The 26,278-nt window shown below is 38.5% G+C and overlaps 1 protein-coding gene across 4 annotated transcripts in view; it reads right to left on the bottom strand.

The window, feature by feature from the left end:
• The window catches only part of Mettl9 (methyltransferase 9, His-X-His N1(pi)-histidine), a 38,476-nt gene extending 13,233 nt beyond the window's left edge, over nucleotides 1-25,243 (bottom strand). Inside the window, exons 1-4 of one of the 4 annotated variants that reach the window (XM_076840100.2) lie at nucleotides 24,864-25,240; nucleotides 13,480-13,670; nucleotides 9,130-9,339; nucleotides 5,409-5,593 (exon numbers count right to left, since the gene is read on the bottom strand). In XM_076840100.2, coding sequence (XP_076696215.1) covers nucleotides 5,409-5,593; nucleotides 9,130-9,339; nucleotides 13,480-13,670; nucleotides 24,864-25,028 — 751 coding nt within the window. In that variant the 5' untranslated portion in view covers nucleotides 25,029-25,240. Of the gene's footprint in view, nucleotides 1-5,408; nucleotides 5,594-9,129; nucleotides 9,340-13,479; nucleotides 13,671-24,863 lie in introns of all 4 variants that reach the window. The other 3 variants (XM_076840099.2, XM_076840101.2, XM_076840103.2) reach the window with 3 other exon arrangements.
• Nucleotides 25,244-26,278: the final 1,035 nt, after the last annotated feature.

Here is a 26,278-nt window from a genome sequence, read left to right as displayed (position 1 = left end):
TCCTTGTGTTAACTAACCAAGAGACAAAATCCCTAAGATAAACTAGTATTAACTTCTGAGTATACATTTTCCAATGTAAGCAAGGACTGTGTTTCAAAGATCACTTTCCCAAAGAAAGGAGTTCTGTTCCCCAGCTCATATAGAAGAGTGCCTGGTGCGTGTATACCATTCGTGCTTTCATTCATCCATGTAGCCAACCAAATTTATTGAGTGCTACACTTTTAGGCAAAGCGTACTCTGCATGCTATCCTTGGATTACACTGAACCCGAGCTATGCCAACCCGAGCTGTATCCGCGCCTTCATACTTTGCATACGCTGTTCCCCTCTGGTAAAATGCTTCCAAGACTTCAAACACAGCTTACTAATGCACACAAGGCCCTGGGTACAATCCTCAGCACCGCAGAAACAAAAGACAGAAAAACAGCACAATGCCACTTCTAGCACAAAACCTTCCCCAGATCAACAGTTAAAGGATCTTTCCTTCTTGAAATACACAGTATTTTGTCGTATTTCTCTTCACACTACCCTGCCGTTGCCTGTTACATCTATCTTCTGTGTTTCAAGACTAAAAGCATACTTCCCATTTATATTTGTATTTCCATTGCCTGGTACATAATAGGCCCTCAATGCCTTCATATGAATACAACTGAACAATGGTTCTATTTTTATTTAATCTTTTAGAATTTCCATGAGAAGTGAAGCATACTTCACTTTCTAGTCATTGACTCTAACCCCCTCCATAAAGACTGTATTCACTGAATCTCTATAATATTAATTTTTTTTTCTATCTGAATATCCAGAATTATCACTGGAAGGGATAAAACTGTAGCTTTCCCTTAAGATTTGAGTTTCCCACAACAGTGAAAAGAAAAGAAAATTGAACCAACCTATCTTAGTTTGGGTTGCTAAAACAAGCTGCCACAGACTGGGGGGCTTATAAACAACTTCTTGCAGTTCTGGAGGACTGGAAATCTAACATCAGGGTGCTACCCGGCTGGATTCTGGTAAGGACCATCTTCCAAGCTGCAGACTGCTCACTTGTTATATCCTCACATTGGCAGAGAGCAGAGAAGCAAGATCTCTCAGACCTCTAATAAGGACACTAATCACATGTATGAAGGTACTGACCTTGTGACCCATCTAATCCTAGTTAACTGCCAAAGGCTCTCACCTCCTAATTCTATTGGGGTTGGGGGGAGTAAGAAGAAAATGGACCAAAAGATGTTCTAGCACCTACAAACCCTACTTTCTAGGCAAGAGCTCCCCAAAACCACATACCAAAATATATTAATGGGACTTTCAAAATAAGTGATTTCCTTTTCATACTGTATAAGACCAGAGAAGCTATGTCTCTAAGGTGTCAAGTCACATAAAACAATGGAGAATGCACTTTCAAACAGTTAAAATGCGGAATGAAGATTTCAAATTCTGATTTCTGAGTTAAGAGTTTTAGGCAGACCTTGACAAATATTTCAATCTGAAGAACAGTGAACAAGTATAATCAATATAGTCACAATTTTTTTAAAAAAGGAATAGAACAGGATAGAATGTAATAATCCTAATATTTATCAAATACCAAAAGCAAGACAGACATGGTCTGGCACTGTTCAATACATTATTTTATCCTTACAATAAACCTCAAGGTAGGTATTAACCCCCTTTTTTGCAGATGAAGCTCTGAGATAACTGAGAGACCCAGAAACTCACATTTCAAATTCAAACAGGGGTCATCTCTAAAATTCCATGCTCTTCCATGAAACAGACTGCTAAAGTCCTGTTTATTTCTATTTAGACTGATGAGAGCCTTGAGACTAAACATGTCTAATTTAACCAGACCAATGACCCTGCGAGAGAATGAAAAGGTTGCCAAAGAGCCACACCTCTCCAAAAGCATAGGCCTAAAATGTCTCATAGGAGAATCCCACCAAACTTTCAAAGAATGAACAAACAACAAAACATTCCCAATTATTTTTTAAAGATTCAACAGAACACTGACACCCAAACAAAGGTAACACTATCCAGAAAAATAAAGATTAAGCACAGACTATCATTTATCAACAATATTAATGAGTATATATTTTTAGAATTTTTGAAAATAGAATCTAGTGGTGCATTAAAAGATGATCCAAGTCCAAAATTAATATAATGGCTATATATGAAAAGAGAAATATTGATTTAATGAGTCAAAGGAAGAAAAAAATATGACTATCTCCGTATATTAAAAACTCAGATGGCAAAATTCAGTACAAATTCCTAATTTTTTAGGCTCTTAGTAAAACAGGAATTTTAAAAATGTATCTCAAATGAAACAGTGATCTCAAGTGAAAAATATTTCAAATAGAAATATTTTCATTAAAGTCACAAACAAAAGTTTCTACCTTTTTTTTAACATTAGAAAGCAAACCACCGCTATAAAAGTGTAACCTTCTCTCCATACATTTAGTGGTGGTTGGTAAATGTTCAACAACCAGCTTATAGAGGGGAGAGGGTATTTGTGGTATTTGCCAAACTCCATGGTGTAAACATTCCCATTGATATCAAATGTAATACTGGCCATATTTAACAACCAGTTTGCTAAATCCCTACCAATGTAATAATTAGGTGCCATAAGCCAGTCTGAGCCAGCTCCAGCACACCACAGCTTACATCCAGAAAATGATGAAGATGCCTATGTGCTGATATGGAAAAATTCCCAACATATGTTTAAGTGGAAAAGGCAACTAAAGTACTTATAATGGGCTGCTTCAGCTTGTGCATAGATTTAACTTCTGAAGAATATTTAAGATAACCTGAAAAGACTGTGGAACTGGGATGGATGAGAAACTTTGCACTATATAGTCTCTTATAAGCTATTTGAACTATTTTTACCATGCATCATTTTGTATAAAAATTACAATTTTAAAAAATCATGTCATTAAATTTTCATTTTTATAATATAATTCTTGTGTTAATCAAGTATTTTTCCTTTTTATTCTTGGGTAGTTAACCAATTCTTTGGGGTATTTAACCAACTAGATTTAACAACCCCTAACCAAGACTGGGTCAGTAAACCAAAGAAACTGAAATTGGGACAATATATTGTTGCATTTTCTTTTTTCAAGTTAATCTTCACAATAAAATCCATGGGTTCAACTTCAAGACATTTGCCCAAACAATTACACAAGTCATCATTTCACCTTCAATTGCTTTTGTTAAAAAATAAAGACTGGGAAATGAAATTGATCAAATTATGTCATGTGCATGTAAAAATGCGACATAATGAATCCCACTATGTGTAATTATAATGCACCAGTAAAATTTTTTTTAAAAGAAATTAAGTCAAGTAGGCAGGCAAAATACACTCAGCTTTAATATAGGCCAGTATTCATGAACTCACACGCATGATCACTTTGCACCTCCCAGACCTCAGTTTCACATGGAACTCATCAGGATCTAATTAGTGATGTGGAGAAAGGAAACAATAATAGAGTGCTACAGAGCAGTCTGCAAAATTTATAGGTCACTAAAGGTCGCCCATAGCAACAAGGTTTCTTGTCTCGAGTTTGCAACGTGTCACATGCTGGACTCCTTAGACTCCACAGGCAGCACCAAACATCCACAATCAAGGAGCTTGTTTCAATCCTTAGTGGAGACTGCCCTCTTGTCCAGTTGGACTTCCTCTTGATTTTCAGTGTCAGAAACACATGGAAATAAGATTTGTGGTTACACTAATGTTTCTTCCTCCTGCTTTTCCACCTCCTGCTATGCCAGGAAGTAGCATTAAAGTTCTGTCAAGTGGTTGCCCAACAGGACACAGGAAACCAGAACCTTACAACCTGATGACTAGTGAGACCAATGCAGAGAGATGGAGCCTAGGTTTAATTACACAGGGAGTGGCACTGAAACAAGGTCAGGTTGCTGAATTCCCAAGGAGGACATTTACTAGATTTTATTCACTGTGTAACATATACATGATAAACAGGCACTCACGATTCAAGCAGTTTTTGCTTTACCAAGACTAATAGGAATGTAAAAATGATGAAGCAAGATAAGAGAAGGTATCTGTACTATCTTTCTTCCCTCCCTCCCATGTCTAAAGAGTTCCCATTTTTCCCCACCATCAACACAAATCTAAAACCACAAGGTAGTTAGGCATTCATTCTGAAAGGCTAAGGCACATAGGAAACAAAAATAAGGACAAGAAAAAATTAAGGTGCATGTAAATAGTAACATAAACCCATATAGCACTCATGGTTGTAAGAAATGTAAACATTGTTCCTTAAGATAAAGACTTCATGGGCCTGGGGTTGTGGCTCAGTGGTAGAGTGCTCACCTACCACATGAGAGGTCCTGGGTTCCATCTTAAACACCACATAAAAACAAATAAACAAAATAAAGGTACTGTGCCCAACTACAACTGAAAAATAAATATTCAAAAAAAAAAAAAGACTTCATGATATCTAATAACTATGACACTTGCAAAGTAGTAATGGATTTCTTAAAATGTCTGCCAGCTGTTAAAGAGTTTTTGAAGAATGGCTAAACTAGACCACAAAACAGAACTAAAGATTTTTAAGAATTAACATGTATGATTTATACAACAAATAATTTTTATATTATGTATTTTAACTTATAAAAATACAAAAGAGAGACTTAAAGCCAAAATTTCCAAGATGATCTGAAATGCAAAACACATTAAGCTAAAACTATGAATTCATGTGACATTAGGTCACATTAAATGCCAGAAGTCATAATAAATCTGCAGTGATATGAAACAAGCCTATTTCTTCTAAAATAATCTTCATTTAATATTGCTGAAGAGCAAAATCATGAAATAAAATCAAATGTTACTCAAAGAAGTGATATATTTTCTCAAAAGAGAAAAACAGGTAACAACAACTATCTTTTTTTTTTTAGTCTGAGACAAGAAATGAAAAATGCAAAACAAAACAGGCATGACATTCAGCAAGTACAGATGAGCAGATGAAAACGCATCATTTATTGACCAATAAATAAATGGTTGAAGCTCCATTTAAAACCAGAGGATACAAACACATTTTAGGCTTTCAACTTCAAGTAGGCAGGTCCAGCTGAGTATTAATTATTTTCACTGCAAGAGAGTACTAGAGTTCTATAAGATCAACATTAAGATGAACATTAACCAAGGTGATTTTTTTTAAACATTTATTCTTTAGTTGTAAGTGGACACAATACCTTTATTTAGTTTTTAATGTGGTGCTGAGGATCGAACCCAGGGCCTCACGCATGCTAGGCAAGAGCTTTGCCTCTGAGCCACAACCCCAGCCCGATAAGGTGATATTTTAAATGAGATAACAGTTTTACTTTAAACTCCAGCCTATTTTAAAAAACATTAGACAATGTTTAATTGTGACCAACTCTGGGTAAGATTTGGTCTGACCATACTTACCATTTTCCACATAGGGATGAAAAGGAAGGACAAGGGCAAGAATGACTCTGCCTCTAGTTGGCTCCAAGACACTTCTGATATCTTTTAACAAAGTCAGAGGCTGATCACAGCGGTCCAGCAAATTCAAGCAGCTGATGACATCATACTGAAACCCTGTGTTCTGCCATTCATTGATTCCAAGCACTCTAGAAAAACATCAGAAAGAACTTGACTAATATTTCTTGCTTTGAAGACGTCTTTTAAAAATAATTTAAGACGCCACTAAAGGCTCTAATTTTGTCTTCCAAAACAAAGTAAACTCAAAATATTCACTTATAATTTATATTTGCAAAAATACAAAGGCCAGACAAGAGACAAACAGCAACCATGTTTCTTTAAATTTACCATTTCTCCTATTAACAAATACTAAAACATACAGAACTTTCTTTATAAGAACTAATATGTTTAATAAGAATGAAGACACAAAGTAATAAAAATTAGTTCTCTTCACCAATGAAAGAACAAAAGAATGAATCTTACTTTTTAACATTCACTAGCAGTGAATCAAAAAAAATATATATTCATATTTTCTATTCCTAGGGTCCTTCCTATACTAAGAATGGAATAGTATAAAATAGTAACCTAAAAATCTTTTCATCATATCCATTGCCAGGAGACAATTTCATACTCTAGAATCTTCATGTCTAAATAACTACTCAGAAAAACATAAAGCATAGGACAGCCTCATAAAACTATAAGCAAACAACATGGTTAGAAAATCTCACCTACCCCCCCACCCCCCCCACACACACCATTTTTAGTCTTTTACAATGTTTATTTACAGAAAGGGGAAGTTTTTAATATCAAGTCTTTGATAACCTGGGGGGTGAGGTTCTATATATCTTAAGGTGACTGATTTCTAATGTAATAAACCATGCAGGAAACACAGTCTGCATGATTTCAAATTAAAAAAAAAATAATGGAGATGCTTTTTATATTGAGTGTATTGGTTACATACATGTCAAAAACCAATCAAATTGCATACTTCAAATATGGGTGTTTTATTGCCCTTCAATTTTACCTCAATAAAGCTATGAGAAAAAAAGAGACAGAGTCTTTGCTAACCAAATCACTGAGTCAATTCTATAAACTACTTACTCCTGCCTGCTTACACCAGTCAGAATGTAACAAGTAAAACATGTTGGAATAGAAATAGGTGAAAAAGGAAACAGAGAAAAGGATCTGTGGAAAACAAGTCTTTAAAAATGCTGAACAAGGAGGTATCTTAGAAAATTCTAAAAGTATAATGAGGGTTATTTTAGAGACATTACTAACAATGATATTTTATAGCATTTCTGAATAGAACAAAAAGGAACATAAGTCACTCAATTACATCTTTTTTCAATCTATATTTTTATAAAACAGAGTCGCCTCTAAACAAGTCTAACTTAAAGTAACCAGTCATATTCCTTTGTTATACAAGTGTTGTTGGTGGTGGTTTTTTGGATTTTTTTAGGTTTGGGTGTTTTTTTTGGGGGGGTGGGGGGCGGGGGTACCAGGGATTGAACTCAGGGGCACTCAATCACTGAGCCACATCTCCAGCCCTTTTTAAATTCTATTTAGAGACAGGATCTCACTAAGTTGCTTAGTGCCTCACCATTGTTGAGGTTGGCTTTGAACTCCTGCCTCAGCCTCCCGAGCCACTGAGATTATAGGCATGCACCACTGTACCCAGCCTATTGTACAGGTGTTTAATTGAACTAAATATTGATTGAAATAAATAGAGCACTAGGGCTTCAAAATCATTTTGTTTTACTGAGATTAAGAAACTTGATTTATGGCATTAAAGAAGAATTTCAAAATATTACTGTTAAGATTACAGTTTCAGGATAAAATTTCCAACAGTTCTGATTTTAAACACTGAAATGAGCAATTAAAAAGATAACTTATATACTTTATTTTAAAAGAAACTCACATGTACAATGAATCAGAAGCCAAATACCATCAGCATGTTGTAATCTAGAATGATTTCACTAAATCCATCCCAGAATTAGTTAGGTAGTTTCCATGTGAAAGACAGAAATATATTCTCTTAACATAAAATTAAAGTTTGAATGCTGAGATGGTTAAACCTATACGTACACTAGCTCAAATTCATCCTTATTTTGTTGTGTGTTTGTTTAGTTTTGGGTACCAGGAATTGAAACCAGGGGCACTTTACCACTGAGTTGCATCCCCTGCCCTTTTAATTTTTTATTTTTGAGACAAGGTCTTGGTAAGTTGCTGAGGCTAGACTTGACCTGGCAATCCTCCTGCCTCAGACTCCTGAGTTGCTGGGATTACAGGCCTATACCCAGTTATTCAGACATTATTACATTTATTCCTTCCTTCCATAGAAAATCACACTAAATATCTGTTTACTATAATTTTCCCTTCCATTGCCTCCTACTTAGTCTTCCCATTCCCTGGGATAAGGAGTTCTATGTTTTGCAAATGTTCAGTCCAGTCCTGCTCCAAAAGGTACACTGATGCTCCATGTCTAGTGTTAGTCTGTAAAAAGTAGAAACATGGAAATAGCAAAGTAAGTGATTACACATTCTTCTTCTTTCTCTCTAAGGCTAAGCTAGGCTTCCAAAATATCATAGAGGAGGCCATCTCCAGCTCCAGCTCCTCCATTCTATACTCAGCCAATACACAGAAATCTCCTAACAAAAAGAATCCATACTGAATAAAGATTGCACTTCTTCCTAAGTCTCTTAAAACTAAGATTTGACACTTCCTACGCATCATTACTGATGGCTGTTATTAAAAAACAAAATAGAAAATAGCAATAACTGTCAAGGATGTTAATAAACTGGAACCCTTGAACACTGTTGACAAGAATACAAAAATGGTATAGCTGTTATGGAAAACATATAGCAAATTTCCCAAAATATTAAGGCTCACCATTTGACCCATCAATTCCACTTTCAGGTATATATCCAAAATAAGTGAAAGCAGAGACTTTAATAGATATGTTCACGCATGTTCATGCATTACTCACAATGCCAAATGGTAGAAGGATTAGCTAAAAGGTAGAAGCAACCCAAAAGTCTTCTGACAGATGAATGGCTAAAGAAAGTGTGATATGTGCATACAATGGAATATTATTTAGTACCAAGAGAAATTTAGATACATGCTACAACACAGATGAACCATGAAGACATTATGTTAGGTGAAAAAAGTCAGGCACAGAAGACGAAAATATGATTCCTCTTATATGAGGTACCTAGAATAGTCACATTCAGAGACAAAGTAGAATGGTGGTTGTCAGAGGCTGAAAGAAGGGAAGAAAAGGGAGTTACTGATTGATGGGTACAGAATTTCAGTTGGAGAAGATGAGAAAGTTCTGGGGATGGATGGTGGTGATGTTTGTGCAACAATGCAAATGTACTTAATATTAAACATACAAAATATTTACGATTATCAGATTCTGATTAGGGAACAAGTCTCTACATCTAACGTGCCTTTTCCAAGCTCTCTCATTAGTCCTTTTCCTTCCTCTGCTCCAGAAAAAAATTCTGCTATAGAAAGATTATTTCCTCTTTAAATTTCCATTTAATTATATATGGAAATATATTATATTTTAGTTCCTAATCATGGAAAATGATTTCTGATCCATACACCTTAAATAACATACTTTCAAGAAGAAATACATCTAAAAACCAAGAAGTATGTCCCAAACCATGTCTAGAAATAGTACCTGTATTTCTTCTTCTGAAGTTGCCATATCATAGTTTCAGAGAGTTCAGTGGCATAGATTTCTTCAAAATGAGGGCTCATGATTTTTGTGACTTCTCCATCTCCAGCACCTAAATCAAGAAGTCTGTGGGTTTTCCAGTCTGGATTAATTTTAAGCAGTCTCTGAAACTGATCTGGTGAGAATACAAACATTGAACCTCTTCCTAGCAACCTGAAAAAAAAGGACAAAAATGGAAGAGTCTATGCAAATTAAACCCAATATACATGAAAAAGTGAATGTAGTGACTCAGCACCAACAACCCTTTGAATTTATAAAAGTTTTATGACTAAAATATCTTTTATATGACTTATAAGATTAAAAAGCAAATAAAATAAGAAAATAACTACAGATAGCATTTGTCTTTAGAGTTGTAAATAATACCTTCAAAGGCATGGGAAAAGGAAAAGGGAGGAAGGGAATAGATAAAGGAATGAATAAGAAATTGAAAGATGAATGTGAAGAATTTAAGTCAAAACAGGAAGGAAAGGCAGAAGGAGTAACAGAACATGTTTATCAGTTAAAAAGATGACGGGCTAACAGAATCATCCCCAACACTATGCAGAGAAATCAAGTAGGATAAAAGGCCAGTTGGAAGATGGAACTAAACAGTGGGTGAAGGGGAAAAATTAGCTTTTGTACAATAGTTTTAAAAGAACCTTAAAAAAAAATATGAAAAGAATGGTCTTTGTGACATCAGTTAATCTGCATTCAAGAAGTAGATTCGTATTTGTTTAGGATTATGTTTTATAGTTGGCTTGGTCCTGTTATTTCCAAAGGTCCTAAAAAACATTCCCAATAGTAATAATGCCTTTGAAAAAAAAGAACCTGAGAGGAATGAGAATGGAGACCAAAGAGAACCCATGGAAAAGCAGCCAAGTCTCCTGGAAGCACCACTTTGGGAAATACAACAAACTCCATATTTAGAACCTGACCTCTAGCTCTCAAATCCTACATCCAACTTCCTTTAAGCAGAAGAACATTTTCTTTAAATGAAGTGGCACTCATATACAGTATAAAATGGCAAGAGAGCTGTTGCTGCTGCTGCTGGCACGAGGTTGAGAGCCCTGGAGCTGCCACCAGCCCACTTCTGGGATTCTCTTTGCAACCTGAAGTAACTCCTGAGGCACTTCTTCCTCACATCCTGCAAAGCATACTGAAACTCACTGGTCTAGGACACAGCAAGGAAATTTCTACTGCCACTTTCTCCAATCAGAACACAAAAATATGTTTGCTACATAGTGACTGAAAAAGTGCATGCAACAGCTTACTTGAGCCAAGACCAGTTTCAAAAAAAAATAGGGGAGGGAGTTCATGCAACAATCCCCCTCCTTTTTTCCTATTAAGGCCTCAGAAGAGTTAAATTTAATAATTTAATAAGAGCTAATTTAAGGCCACCAAATTTAATAATATATTTACAGTAAATCTGGCCCAGAGAAATGCTCAAAGTCTGGGGAGTGGGGAGGAAAGACCCCAGAGACAACCAACCATGATGTTATAAATTACAACCACTTACCAGAGAAGGATATCTCAAAAAAAAGACAAGTTGTTTTTAATCCTCTACTGTTCTTACCTTCTCGTGGAAATACATGTATAGCTGAGAAAAGGGACTGAACCTGCTGAAATAGCTGCAGGAACTGCAGGCAGGCCTCAGAGTCAAAGAAGGAAGAGGCTACAAGCAGCATGGCTTCAGGAGGCAGATTTTACTTGATGCTGACTTGGCACAGGACCAAAGTAACTGCACAAAATAGTTATTTTGCATAAACTTTCCCAGCTATAAAACAACATGCTTTCCAGGCCATCTTCTTGGGATATGAGAAATACTATCAGGATACCCATCAAATTCTAGAACTGGAGGTCATCTGAGGTCAGAGTTGATAAGGTCATCTGACTTACTGACTTATCTACATTTAAGGGCATCAGAGAGAGAGGGGAAGCACTGTTTTATTTCCAAAGATCAGCAATATGGCTTTAAAAGATTAAAAGTTAAGTCCATCCAGCCCAATGTTGTTTACCAGGACCAACTTTGCCTATTAGGGGCAGTGGGGGAGTTTCAGTTGCAGTGACTTGGGGGTATTAATGTCCTTTAGTAAGCAAGGCCAGAAAAGTTACACTTCCTACAATGTGTGGGGAAGTATAACATAATAAAAAAATTGTCCCATCAAAAATATCAAGACACTTAGTCTGATACAAGGTTTCTGGTAAACACAAATCATGAAAGAGATGTGGCTCTCTAATTTGTCTCTGACTTTAGTCTTTTATATCCCTCCTAGGTTCTTTGGCCTCAATCCAAGTTCTCTCTCGATTTGGAGTCTTTAGAGGAGGTCTGCCTCTTGCAAAATAAACTCTGAAAACAGCAAGTATCTCACTATTTGGCCTTCTCCTTTCTACCATAGAGTTAGTTTGATAAGAACTTTAATTCAAGATAGTACTACCATAATTATTTATTTCTGTAAGAGGCAGTCACTTGTAATAATCTACCATTGCCATGGGTGGAAAGTACCAAGAAACTCAAAATTAAGTTTTTTGTTGAGAAGAGAAACACAGGGCAAGAGGGATGTGCTGGCAGGGAGGTAGTGGGTTAAAAAAATAATAATCAAAAGTAAAGAGCATAATGAGCCAGGCAGATGGCACATGCCTGTAGTCCCGGCTATTTGAGAGGCTGAAGCAGGTAGATGGCTTGAGCCCACGAGTTTGAGGCCAGCCTGGACAACAGGAGAGATCCCATTTCAAAAAATAAATAAATAAAATAAAAGAGAGATACGAGAAACCAAAGGGGTTTATTAATTGCATTGCCTCTTTGATCAAACTGTAAAAATCTACAGCAGGGAATTTTATAAAGGTTCCAACAAGTAGAGGAAGAGGGAAGAGATTCAAAGTTTGAAAAACCCCAATTTACATTAAAAAAAAATTAACTACTTTTTGAAGACAGGATTCCTACCTTTTATACTTTCAAAGAGCTACAGGACTCCCAAAATAATAATATCTGCTACACTGACTCATCTAATGTCCCAAGAAAGAATAAGTGGCATAGGACAGAAATTTAGTACAACCAATTTTAGGAACAAAATGTCAGACCAAGTTGTATAAACTCAACTCCCAATACAAAAATAACAACTGTTTGCTGAAGCAAATGTAAGGCAATTTCACACAAGCAATAAGGAAGAACATCAAATAAGAAATCTTGAGAAGTGGCTTGCGGTGCTGAAAACATATTTAAGGACCAGATGACAGACTGGGATCCAGACATTCAGCAGAACTTGGCTCCAAACCTCACGGGAAAAGAAAAGTGGGCCCAACCAGTGACTTCAGTGGTCCAATAAGGCTTTTTTAAGTATCATGCCCTGTTGCTTTTCTCTTTGGCTTTCTGAATTCTAAGACCTTGAGGATGTTTGAAAATTTGGATTCAAAAGGATAAATAATATTCCTAAATCCTTTTCTGTGGATTCATATGGGGGAACCAGTCTGGGAATACAGAAATCCATAATAAGTTTACAAAATCCTGGTGAGCCCCAGACATTATGTAAGAACAAATGTAAGACTCTTCAAACAAACCATCATCCACTGTTGGGCTGAGAAATTAGAATCCCCTAAAAAAAAAAAAAAAAAAAAGACCTCTGGGAACTGTGTTTAAGGCTAAGGTCTTGCTCTTCAGCCTAAGGGCTTAAGGATTTGGTTCTAAGGGTCTTGCTACTCTGAAATGCACAACTAGCAGGCTGCAGCAGCATCGCTGGCATCACCTGAGACTTGCTTAAACTGCAGAATCTCAGTCAGGCACAGTGGTGATGTCTATAATCCCAGCTACTTGAAAGTCTGAGGCAGGAAGATCATAAGTTCAAAGCCAGAGCCTCAGCAACTTAAGGAGACCCCCATCTCAAAATAAAGACCAAAAGGGCTGGGGATGTAGCTCAGGTGGTAAAACACTTGCAGAGCATAATGCCCTGAGTTAAATCTCCAGAATCACACACAAAAAGCAGAATTTCAGGCCCCATCCAGACCTACTACTACCTCTTATTCTACATGTTAACAGACCTCCCAGGTGGTTTCTATGGACATCAAAGCTGTGAATATTGAATTAAGTGACTCTTGCCATAGAGTTATACTCTTTCCATAGGGCTATTCACCAAGTTATAGTGAATTTTAAAAGCAAAAGCACAGAAAGCCTGAACAGTGGACCTACTGCAGAGGATTTTTGGCAAACAAAAATAACGCATCTGAGATAGTCAATACTTTGAACAAGATAACTTTCTTTTTTCACTTTTCCTTTTTTAAACCTAAAGATAAAGAAAAACAAAATGTCCAAGATTCACTTACCCATTGATAGATGTTCTAGACATAAACAGGCTAAAAACAGATGACACAAAAGAATGATATAATTGGATAAATAGCCAGCCCGATTTCTCAATGCTGTTGTTTAAGAAGATCTGTGTTCCTTGATCAAGGTAACTTTGAACAAAGACAGCCTGGAGTGATTCACATAATTTCTCTCTGTTGCACACATACCACTAAAAAACAAAACAGAACAAAAAAGAACAAAAAAGAACAAAAAATTAAAACACACAACTGAAGTGTCACCTAAGAAAATCAAAAACAAAAAACAGAAGCTAAAATCAAATCTAAGATTTCCAAATACTATAATCTCATGATGGTACTTTTGAGGACAATCATCATCTTTAATACTCATATTGCCTATGAAGCATAAAATACATTTCAGACATGACCTCTCAATTCTCATTATAAATCCTCAAGGCAGGTGGGAAGGGTGGGGGGGAGGGCAAGGCTTGCATGCCATGCAGAGCCACTGGAGGCAGAACCGGATCATCAGCCCAGGTACTCTTGACTCCTGGCCCAGTGCTTTCTTCACTGAGATCTAGAAGAGCTATGCTGGCCTTTCCTCCCCGAGAGTCAATTCAACTTCAGAAGGCAAATAGCTAGCATTGTTAATCTTGTTTTCAGATAAGAAAACAGTCACATAGTGCAAAGATTTAACTCAAAATCACTAAACATATCAGTGACAGTAGGCAGGAGAATTGAACACTCGGCGACTACATTAGATTGTCCGTCATCTTGTAGGCTACACAGAAGAGACCTTTAGAAATCTTGAGGTTTAATAACAGAGCATATGGCATCCTTAGAGATGGGAATGAATGTGCTTAAGAAAGATGAAGAAATTACTTAAGGTCATACTGCAATCAATGAGAAAACCAAGTAACAACAAGCGAAGAACCAAATTTCCAGGAATAGGCTCTAGCCAAATTATACTTTTTAGAACAAAATTCAAGAATTTCAACTGTAGATAAAATTTAACACTCCATTAATAAATGTTTTCTGTTTCACTGAGAAATAGTGGCAGAGGAAACTCTAAGTGAGACTTAGTGTCAGCCCCATAATCAAGTCCTGGCTCTGCATTTCTAGGTGAGCTCAGACAAGTCACTTAATCTGAGCCTTTATTCATTCACTGGTAGACTACATATGCCACTACTATCCATCTATCCTGGTAGGGGACTATTAGGATTAAACAACATAAAGCAGGCATGTACCCAATACAGCACAAGCACATGGGCGAATTCTATGATAACAGCAGCAATGAGATTCTTCAAATGGCCTGATAAATAAGAGTGAGCCCATTAAGTATAGTGATGAAACTGCAGAGTAGACCAGTTATTATTAATCAATTATTTACTATGAAACTACCAGTTTTTCTCAAATAGGAGTCTATTGGCCAAAGAAATAAATTGCTTGCCCTTGACAAATGTGACCATTTATCAGCAGTAGGCATCCTGTAACTTGTTGCACAATGGATGGACCAAATTTATAGTTATCCTAAACTTGCTTAATGTTGAACGAAATCTTGGGTAACATCCCTGACACTAACATTAAAAAGAACCAGTTACAAAACAACAAAAAGAAGAATCAGGCACATTAAACTTCAAAGATTCATCATTTGACAAACTTTGTAACCCAAACTAGATACACCAAACCTTTCCAGTTGTTGACTGATTTGTGTTAATTTACCATTTAACCACTGTTACCAAAACCACTTGGACTTCATACAAAACTTTATTTTCCCCACCCTATAGAGCAAGTTATGAAGCTTCTTGTATTAACTGCCTACGCTCTTTTCCTTGGCCTGAAAATGTTCTTGCTTAATCGTTTACTAAATCTTAATACTTACTGGGCCTGAAGTCATGCCCCAGTGCAGGTCGTAAACCATTTTTTATTATACTCGTGATCTCCTGGTACACATTCTGAACTCTGTAATACTGAGGCTATGCTACCTTTTATTTATTTTTTATGCTCTGAAATGACTAATCAAGATGAAAATCATTACTTTGATAATAGGCAATCAAGTACATTCTATTAAAGTGGACAAGTAGTTCAACTGAAACTGAGGAGCAAAGAATTCCTTAGCATCCACTTAAAAATGAACAACTAAACCAGCATAAAAATGGCCTCTGACTTCCAAAACTAATCAAGAACTGGCACCATTAACTGCAAATATTGCTGTCAAGTGCCAAGAAAAAAACTCTGATTTTTAATGACATATTTCTCATCAACATTAATACATGTAGGTTGAAACTTTACTGCCACACAAGTCTTTCAGAAAAGAAGCTGCTTCTTAAACCGAATGCCATACAGAATAAAAAGAAGTTAAGCTCTTTAAAGTTGAAATTTATGTCCTTTCTTGTACCATCTGTATGAATACAAATGTCAAATCACAGCAGTGTTATTCAAAATTGCCAAAAAGCTAAAACAACTTAAATGCCCATCAGGGATGAGTAAACAAAGTGGTAGATCCATACAACAGAATAATATCAACCATAATAAGGAATAAAGTTCTAATTTGTGCCCTGACAAAGATGAACCTTGACAACCATGCTAAATGAACTAAGCCAGTCATAAAAGGTCACATACTACCTAATTTTGTGCAAAACATTTATAATATGCAAATTCAGGGACAGAAAGTAGATTTTTAGGGGACAATAAAGGCAGGGAATGAAAGGGAGTATCTGCTAATGGGGTACAGACTATATTATTATTTTTTTTTTTGGAGAGGGGAGTGGGGATAAAATTAGATAGTGGTGATGGTTGTGCAATTCTGTGACTATATCAAAACCACTGAATTATACATGTTAAAGGGACAGATTTTATGGTATATGGATTATATCACAGTAAAATTGTTTTGCTTTGTTTTAAATAGCATAACCCCACCCACCCACATACACACATATACATCTAAATGTAGGTGGCAGTTTGATCTTCCAGAAATTAAAAGTGGTCTGGAAACATAAATGACCTAGCAAACCTCTTTTAAAATGCAAATCTGATTATGTTGCTACCCTGCTTCACAGGAGTCTCAGAATAACATCCAAAATATTCAATAAGATATACAAGGCCCTACAGGATGTACATCTACTCTGTGTTCATAGCCTCACCTCATGGCATTCCCTGCCAGTCTATGACACAGGGTCCTCTACATTTTCCAGCTAATTGCCTCTTTACCTGGTTATTTCAAATTCAGTCTAAATATTTTTTCAGGTATGTTTTTCTTCAACTTCCAGAATAGGTCAGCCTTCCCCCATTTTAATACCCTCTCATATACATGCCATGTATCCTTGACAACATGTATGACCTCTGAATTAAGTAACTGTACACCAACTGCATGTTCAGTGTCTATCTTTGCAGGTAGACTGGGAGCTTCGTAACGATGAAGACAATGACTGATTTCAGAGCCTGGCGCAGATACAAACAAGCAATGTCTGTTAAATGAGACATTGCTAAGAATCACAGGCAGTCTAAATAGACAGAATTTGGCATTTCTAACAAAATCCTGGTGGAAACATAAAGATAAACACGGAGATAGCTGTCACAGCGTTTCTGTCAATTTCTCAACTCCAAGGTTTCTACAAGGCCTTTCTTAAATCCAATTTTGCAAACAGTGGTTAGCTACCCACCCACCACAAAATTGCACCACCACAAGCAAACAAGCAAGATACTGACTGAGCACCCATGTGTGCCAGGCACCTGGCCAAGCTCTTTAAATTCCATTTACCACCTGGTAACTACTGAACAACTAGGAAGCCTGGGGTCCCGAGCAGCTTCAGCTGACTCTAGCTTCCAATCTAGGTACATGTGGTTCTAGGAACAAAAATGCCTTTCAGGGCTGGGGTTGTGGCTCAGCGGCAGAGAGCTCACCTCGCACATGTGAGGTCTTGGGTTCGATCCTCAGCACCACATAAAAATAGGTAAATAAAGGGTATTGTGTTCAACTAAAAAATAAATATTTTAGGAAAAAAATACCTTTCAAAGAAGCTATTACTTGGGCTGGGGTTGTGGCTCAGTGGTAGAGTGATCACCTAGCATGCTTGAGGCACTGAGTTCGATGCTCAGCACCACATTAAAATAAAAGATATTGTGTCCACCTAAAACTAAAAACTAAATATTAAAAATTTTAAAAAAAGGTACTTCTCACCTCTACCCAATATGTCTGCTTAAGAAAGCAGAACTATTCTCTAATTAAGCTGAACTGGACATGTTAAGAGAAAAGATAATCCGATTTAGACAATAACCAAATTCCAAAAGGCCAGGAATTTGTTATCCTTGGAGCTGACATTTAGGCCCCAATAATTCTTTGTTATTGGGGCTGAGCATGGTGGCTGCAAACATCCTAAGTTTTTACCCATCAGATTTTGGTAGCACTACCTTAAATGACAACCCAAAATGCCCCAGGCATCTGTCCCAGGGCATAAGAACACCTACCTGGGCTTAGTCAGAAAACTTCACTGTCCTGACTCACCAACAGTGTTGCCTAACTCTCCTGGCTCATATGTGGTCTAGGGACTGTAGTTGATTAAAAGGTGAACTTGCTGGCTTCAGGGAACTTAGATTCCAATGGGGAAAATACAACCAGACACCAGGAGAAACTAGTGAAGAGACTATGATCTTGATCAGGGTCTTCAGAGCTCTAAATGAGGAGTCTCCTTGTTCTAAGGCCAACTAAAGAGAAAATAAGTGCAAGACCCCCTGCACCCCAGCCAGTGGTCCCTCTAAAGTCACCTCTCTCCAGACAGCCAGACTTAAATGAAAAGCTGTACAGAGCTCACAGCACTAGGTGGCTGCCTGTGATCTCCTGGGCCCTTTCATGCAGGTGAGTTCTTAGAATACACGTTCCTCAAAAGCTACAGAGACAAAGCTGTACAGGCAAGAACAAAGTACTATGTTTATTAAATTCCACACTGTAGGGACTACATTTGCCATCTCTACTGTGGGGCTGGACTCCTCAGCTGGAGACCACAGTGTCTGCAAAGGTGTTCAATTAGCATCTGGCTTTAAAGCTCACTCAAACTGTGTTCAATCTAAATAACCAAGTAAATCTTTTAAATTGAACTAGAATTATTCTACTTAGTTATCTGCTGTTGCCAAGTATAACAAGATGTGATAACTAAACATAACATCTTCTAAAAATTATGGTAAATAGGGGCTGGGTTGTGGCTTAGCAGTAGAGCGCATGCCTAGCACGTGTGGGGCCCTGGGTTCAATCCTCAGGACCACATAAAAATAAAATATAGGTATTGTATCCAACTACAACTAAAATAATTTTTTTAAATGGTAAATAGTAATATTCTGTATGCTTGCAATAAGACTGCCAAAATACTAATAATTAGCCAAATAATAAAGTCAAATTAGGTGGGGACAGCAGAACTATGTTTGTGTTTAACAGTATTATCAAATTAAAGTTATGGAATATTAGGTCTATTATTTTAAAAATTCTTAAGCACATGAACATATCAATATTTATGTAACCTTGGTAGATGAATCACTCCTTCAAAGTAGGAATTTGATTTTCCTAAGAAACTATTTGTTTAATAGAATGAAGGACATAGCTAAAAGTTTTTCTGAAATTATTTCTGGAGTTTCTCATTTAGTCAAACATGAGATATGCTATATAGTTTTTTCTTCCAAAATACAAAGGAATTAAGCACACTAGTAGAATCAGGAAGTTATAAGAACCAACTTAATGATTTTAGATGGTGTGATATAATAAAAAGGTAAATATATGGTCTGTCTCAGGTCCCAAGTATGGAGCTCCAAAAACACTTAAGGAATCTCCAGAGTGATAAGAATAAAAGATATTCTTGTATGCAATGAGATGAATGTCAAAGGGGAAGGAGAACAAGCTAAGACTCTATATATAGCCCCAGTCCCATAATCTCCTAGGATGGGAAAGAAACCCAAAAGTTTTTCATCTTCCCCTAGGCTTGTGCAGGAAAGGGAAGGACATGAACAATCAGGACATGTGCAGTTCAGGGAAATGCCTAAAAACCACACTGTAGGTCTGGGCACCCAGTCATTCTCATAAGAAATGGGTGACCAAAGACATGAGGCATTCAGTGCCACCACAATCAGAATTCACTGTTCAGAATCCAGGAACACAGAACCTTTCTATGCACAGTGTCAGAGCAAGCCTACCAACACTGACCTTGGCAGCTAAGGATTCAAAAAATCATATTCTAAGATTTTGCAATACAATCAAATCAGTCGAGATATTTCACCAATGACACCTTCTTGCATTTAAGCGTATGAGTCAATATTCAAGTCATTCCCCACTTTTCCACAAATGACTTAAATCCAACCTAACAACCTCTTTATGTGACATTTCAATGCATTTGATGGCAGGCAACCTCAAATCCACGGAGGGGATGATTTATACAGATTAGATTAAGTTGCCTTAGCTCTGATTTCATAAATAAATTGTTGGCAATCTTCCTTTGAAAACCTCACTTTAAAATAGTAGGATTTTAACAAAGCTTTGGAGAATCTAAACAGCCCTTTTACTGGAAGTTACTAGGGTCTTCTAGGACACCTTCAAAGAGGAACATAAAGACCCCTGGTATTCAGCACAAGAAAGAGACCCCAGAGTTCTGTGAAACTGAAGCAAACATTTGGTCAGGGTTTCAACATAGGTTATGAGGAAGGAAAGAAACCCTTTCCAAAGACTCTCTGGTGCTGTGCTACAAAGCCTCCAGACTTTGGAAGGCAGTTTAGAGGTGGACACCAATCCATCAGTGACAAGCTGCCTGGCTAACGCCCTGAAGCACTGTTAACTCATGCCTGACTTCAACCAGCCTCCCCAAGGTGCTTGAGGGCATGGGATAGGAAACCAAATCTGTCCTTTAGCACAACATTAAACTCTGGCTATGAATCCAAGTATTTTTTCATTTGGAAAAAAAAATTATTTCAATTCTATCTTGAATCTATTATCAAGTGTAGCATGACATAGTTCTGAGGTTAACAGATACAACCATATTTGCAATTTTAAGTTACATCTAAACAATTTCTGATATGAATGCTATCTGTGCTTTAAAAAAAATGCAGTTTGTCACCTGGAGAAATTTTATAACATTTTTTTCCACTCCACCAATTGAGAAGCTGTGAATGGCTGTTATTATCAAGAATCTAGTTAGTGGAGTCTTAAAGTTTCTTTCAAGTTTCTATAGCCCCTTAATAACTGCATTAACTTTAAGCACTAGCTGTGAGGCATCAAAAAGACTAGATCCAAAGTTTTTTGTTGTTTTATTTTTAAGTTCTGAGTCTACCAACATTAAAATGTGATTCCTTCTAGTTTCTCACTGCCTAACTCCATTTCTCCCCAATGAGACAATCTAGCCACTCTGCCACCAGGGACTGGGAATATGATGCTGATTAAGGAATCTGGGAAAAAAATTTTTAGCGTTCTGAGGTGTGTGTAGTAAAGATTCTCTACCATTCTATAGGCTCTCTCTTCACATTATTGTTTCCTTTGCTGGGAAGGTTTTTAGTTTGAATCCATCCCATTTATTAATTCTTGATTTTATTTCTTATTCTTTAGGAATCTTTTTAAGGAAGTCAGTTCCTAAAACAACATGGTGGAGATATGGTCCTACTTTTTCTTCTATTAAGCACAGGGTCTCTCTGTTCTAGTGCCTAAGTCTTTGATCCACTTTGAGTTGATTTTTGAGTAAGGTGAGAGATAGGGATTAATTTCATTTTGCTACATATGGTTTTCCAATTTCCCAGCACCATTTGTTGAATAAGCTATCTTTTCTCCAATGTATGTTTTTGGCACCTTTATCTAGTATGAGAAAACTGTATTTATGTAGGTTTAGGTGTCTTCTAGTCTGTATCATTGGTCTACATGTTTAGTTGGTGCTAACACCATGCATGCCATTTTTGTTACTACTGCTCTGTAATATAGTTTAAGGTCTGGTATTGTGATACCTCCTTGCTAAGAGTGGGTGGAGAAGAATGAAGAAACTTTGAATTGTGCAGAGGGGAGTGAAGGAAGGGGAGAAGGATGGGGATGGAAAGGACAGTGGAATGAGATGGACATTATATTACTCTATACACATAATTACACTACTGGTGTGACTCTGCATGATGTTCAGCCAGAGGAAGGACAAGTTGTGCTCTATTCCTGTAAATATGTCAAAATGCATTCTACTGTCATGTAAAACTAATTAGAACAAATTAAAATAAATTTTAAACAGAAACTTTTTTTTCCTCTGTAAAGGGACAGATAGTAAATATTGAAGGACTGTGAGTCATACAGTAACAACTACTCAAATCAATTGCTGTAGCCCAGAAGCACTCACAGACCATAGTTAAGCTAAATGGTGGCTCTGTTTCAATAAAACTTTATGTACAGACACTGAAATTTGAATTTCACACATAAAATTCTCTCATTATTTAATAGTATTTTTTTTTCTTGGTTACCATTTTAAAAGGTAAAACTATTCTTACTTCACAGTTATGTAAAAATCAAAGAGATGGGGCTGGAGTTGTGGCTCAGCAGTACAGTGCTCCCCTAGCATGTGTGAGGCACTGGGTTTGATCCTCAGTACCAAATAAAAATAAATAAATAAAATAAAGGTACTGTGTCAAACTACATCTAAAAAAATAAAATTAAATAATAAATCAATGAGACTAATTTGGCCTGTGGGCCATATCCCTTCTCAAAGAGAAGCCCTATTTCTCACTGGCCCAAAGTGAAACATAATTCCAATTTTGAAGCCAGCACACTGAACCAAATTATTAAAAGTGGTGCTGCTACCATAGTTTTAGAGCTGCTTTGGCCTGGCCCATTGGAGCCTTCTAGCTCCAGGCTATATTAACTAAATAGCAATTTTTAATAAATAAATATTACCCAAGACCTCTCTCTCTCTGTCTAACCAAAAAATCCTCCATCATAATTCCTTAGTAAAATAACCAGAAGGAAAACATGCACTAAGTATGGGTCAATCAAATCCATATTCCTGCTTTCATGCAACTCCAGAAGAACCAGATGTGGCTGGCTGTGGAACCCACATGCCCAAATGAACACCAGAAGACCATGTATAAAACTATTAATTTGAAGGGGAAACCATCAGAGTAAAGTTACTTCACAAGCAACAAAGTCATGAGGCAAACCTAGGGTCTGGAACATAAAAGGAATAACAAATCATCAGCTCAGCCATGATACAGAAAGAACAGTCTCCTACTTTCCTTTAGTTCACTGTGGTTTCCATACACATTTTACTTTTGTTCATTTTAATCTTTATTCATGGACAATTATATTTTCACAACATGAATGTATTCATCTCAAAATAATGGCTGGATTCATTATTCTAAGGAAGAGTTGATCCTCCCTAAGTATTTAGAAAGCATAGGATTAGTCTTCACCCTGGAGAAATTATCTGCCAAGTTGTAAATGCAACTGGTTAAAACACACACACACACACACACACACACACTCACACTTTTAAGTATCTCAGAAACACAATAAAGTAAGTGCAGTATCTGAAATCAGTATTAGTTTTTGTTAGAGTCTGACACACTCAGCTTTAAAAAGGTTCACAATTAGAAAATACTCTCTGTAGGGAGATATTGAAGCCATGTAAACAGCTATCATTCTTTTCTAGGCTCCATAAAAATCACAGTTTATACAAACAGTCTTTCAATTTTAAAAAAAAGTGCTATTTTTTTTATGAGCACTGAAAACATATGGTGCTGCAGTAATCATAAGTGTTGTCATAAATACGGACTAAGAGACTCAACCATAATTCCATGTTAAATGAAAAAAAAGTGTATTTTTTTCCTTTCCAGGACTTACTTTCTATCAAATGCTTGTTAAAAATGACATTTCTAATTCATTGTTCTACACCATTATCCATGTTTCATCTGGATGTGCCTCTTCAATAACTGAACAGTTAATAGAATAGTACTTTAGAGTTGTTTCTACAGGAATGAACTAGTTTAAGTAATCAGTCCATGGCAATAAATGTGGTTTTATAATTTAAGATTGTGTATTAACAATTACACACACTCCAACAATATCATAGGAGTGATCACCTACCATATTGCAAGCACTGGGAGATTTCAAAAAAAAATGTTATAGAAATTTACAATTCCTTTAAAAATAGGGGGAAAAAGCTAAGTGGCAGGGCACTCACTCCCTGCCAGAGAGGCCCTGGGTACCATCCCCAGCATATTAAATAAATAAAAAGCTACCAGAAGTAGTTAATAATAAAAATTAAATGTTACTTTTATGAATAAATTGCTTTATCTGTTTCTTAGACAATTCTTTACATTCATTAAGACACACAAAACCAACCTGGGTCTGAATTCTCTGAACACCTGGTATAATAAGTACACAGGAAAATGAGAAATACATGAAAATGATGAGACCCAAAATGATATGGAAAATAATCAGTTACTGCTCCCTGGAAAGGCAAAAGGTATTATATCAATGCTGTATTACAGTAAGCCAAAACTTTGGCAGAGTTCAAACGCCTCTTTTTCAATGAATGCAAGGTTAACCTCCAATCACATGGTCAAATATGAAATATCTGCCTCTTAATTCTACAGCTGACCCACACATACTCTCCTAAGTGGCACAAAAATGAGCTAACAAAAAGACCACCTAGCCGGTCACATCGTATCGCTCAGGATCCACCAACTACAACTCCTAAAATAATTCGCTCCTGCCCAGTTGTTTTTAAAACCCTTCCTTAAAGGCTTGCATCATCTTCCTCTTGATCCCAATCTTTCCGGTCAGCTAACTAAACTGAAGTTTAAAGGAGACGCCTCTTGGGCGGGAGGGGAGGGCTCTGCAGACAGGGAGCAGGGACCTGTCAAATACATTTTTAAGGGCTTAGGGGGAAATGTCAGCCGAACGGCTCACGGTGCACGGCTAAATTTCTTTACGACCCTTTGTATGTTGAAGAATTCCACCAGACAAAAAGAGGAACCGGCTTTTCGTTTTGTTTCCCAGGGGTTGGGAAGGTTGTCCGAGGTAATGGTTTTACTCGGGTCTTTCTTTCTCGGGCCTCGATGCCAGATGGGTGCCTCCGGCCATGCGCCAGCCGCGAAGTTCCTCCAGTCCAGTGGCCGAACGTCCGCGGTGGCCGCCCGGGACCCGGGGACAAAGCGGGGCTCCGGGGCGCCCACGCTCGGGCCCCCGGGAGGGGGAAGGGGAGGCCGTCCTCCGCCCGCGCCGCCGAACAAAAGGCGCAGCGGGGCCGGGGCCGGAGCTGGGGCTGGCGCCCGGCGGGGAAAACTTTCCGAGAGGCCGGGGCCGCGGGGCTTCTCCGGGCCGCCCCCTCGCCGCACCGCCCGCACAATAGCCGGGCCGAGCGCGGGAAGGCCGGGCCGCCACGCCCCCGCCAGCGCCCCGGCCGTACCTGGTGGTTGTCCTTCCTGCCGCCCGCGGCCGCCGCCGGCCCGCCCGGGCCGCTCGTCATGTTCACGTACAGGGAGCGGGAGAGCGGGCTCCGCAGCGTCCACATCCTCCGCGCCAGCCACTCGGACGCCAGGCTCAGGCACAGCCAGCCCACCAACAGTCTCATCGGGGGCCGCGGCCGCTCGCTCTGATCACCGCCGGCGCCGGGGCGAGGAGGAGGAGGTGCCGCCGCCTCCAGCCAGTACCGCCACCGCCCGGGCTCGAGCCATCGCGTCCAACTTGCCCATCCAGCCCCTTCAGGGCCGAGGCGGGGAGTGGCGGGGGGAGGAGCGGTCGGCGCTCAGCCTTCTCACCTCCCCCTTCCCTTCCGCCCGCGGAACGCCAACGCCGCCGGCGCTAGTTTCCAGCCGGAGCACGTACGCTCGACTGGGGCGCGTTCTCTCCGGGCGCGCTCCTTCCGTTCAACGAGTGGGCCGGCCGGGAGGCGGGACAAAGAGGCGCGCATTCGCCTGGCGCGCGCGTCCGCCCTAGGGCTGCAGGCGTTGGGCGCAATGGCGGAGAGGCATGAGCCAAGCCTCTCCGCCTCTCCCAGGTGGTGCCGGCAGAACCTCTGGGCCCTTCATCCCACCCCACGGCAGGACTTTGACCTGGTTGTACAGACCGACCCCTGGATGAACAGCCTCGACCCTTCGGCCTTCGCAGAGTCAAACGCTGCCAGTTCTTGTTTCTGCGTCAGCTGCCTAGTTTCCAGTTTAGGGCCGACAGCCGAGACTCCCACTCCCCAAACTTCCACCCTAATTGGCAGTTGCTGCAAAGCAGGGCATTTAGAGGGAAAGACCAACCTCTGCCTTGCTCTCACTCCCATCATCACCACCGCCGTGCGGGTTCCCCAATTCTGACAAGTTGCTGGCTACTTGTTCCTAAGAGGCAAGAGTGAAAGAAAGCTTTGCCTTTGTTGGAAGCTTCTGTAGCTGGAGCAACCATAAGGAAGCAATGTGCAGAATTGATGAACCTTGCCCAAGAATGAAACACCCCAAATTTGCTCCCTATAAGTAACAAACGGAAGTTGGACTCAACACTTAAAGCGATCTCAGCTCTGGGAGATTGACCCGGATGTTGCTTTGATGTTTATAGGACAAGGAGACCTAATATTTCAAAACTGAAAAGTTACACTGTGTTCCTGTGTCTGAACTTCTTCCTGCTGCTTCCTGAGCAACAACTAAGGAGTAACACATTTCCTAGGCCCTCTAATAACACCTTCCCAGGTTTGTTTGGAGAATGCTTTTCATTTGCACCAGAAATTATGTAAATACTCTTCATTTTAGTTCAAAGCAAAAGAAACAAATATTTTGGTTGATTTCCTATTTCACTTCAGAGATTTTCATTTATAAAATAGTGGGGTAGTGACCCACAGAT

Source organism: Callospermophilus lateralis, chromosome 19, assembly GCF_048772815.1.
Source record: "Callospermophilus lateralis isolate mCalLat2 chromosome 19, mCalLat2.hap1, whole genome shotgun sequence".
Lineage (NCBI taxonomy): Eukaryota > Metazoa > Chordata > Mammalia > Rodentia > Sciuridae > Callospermophilus > Callospermophilus lateralis.
Note: the sequence above shows the minus strand (reverse complement) of the source record. Positions and strands in the feature narration are given on the sequence as shown.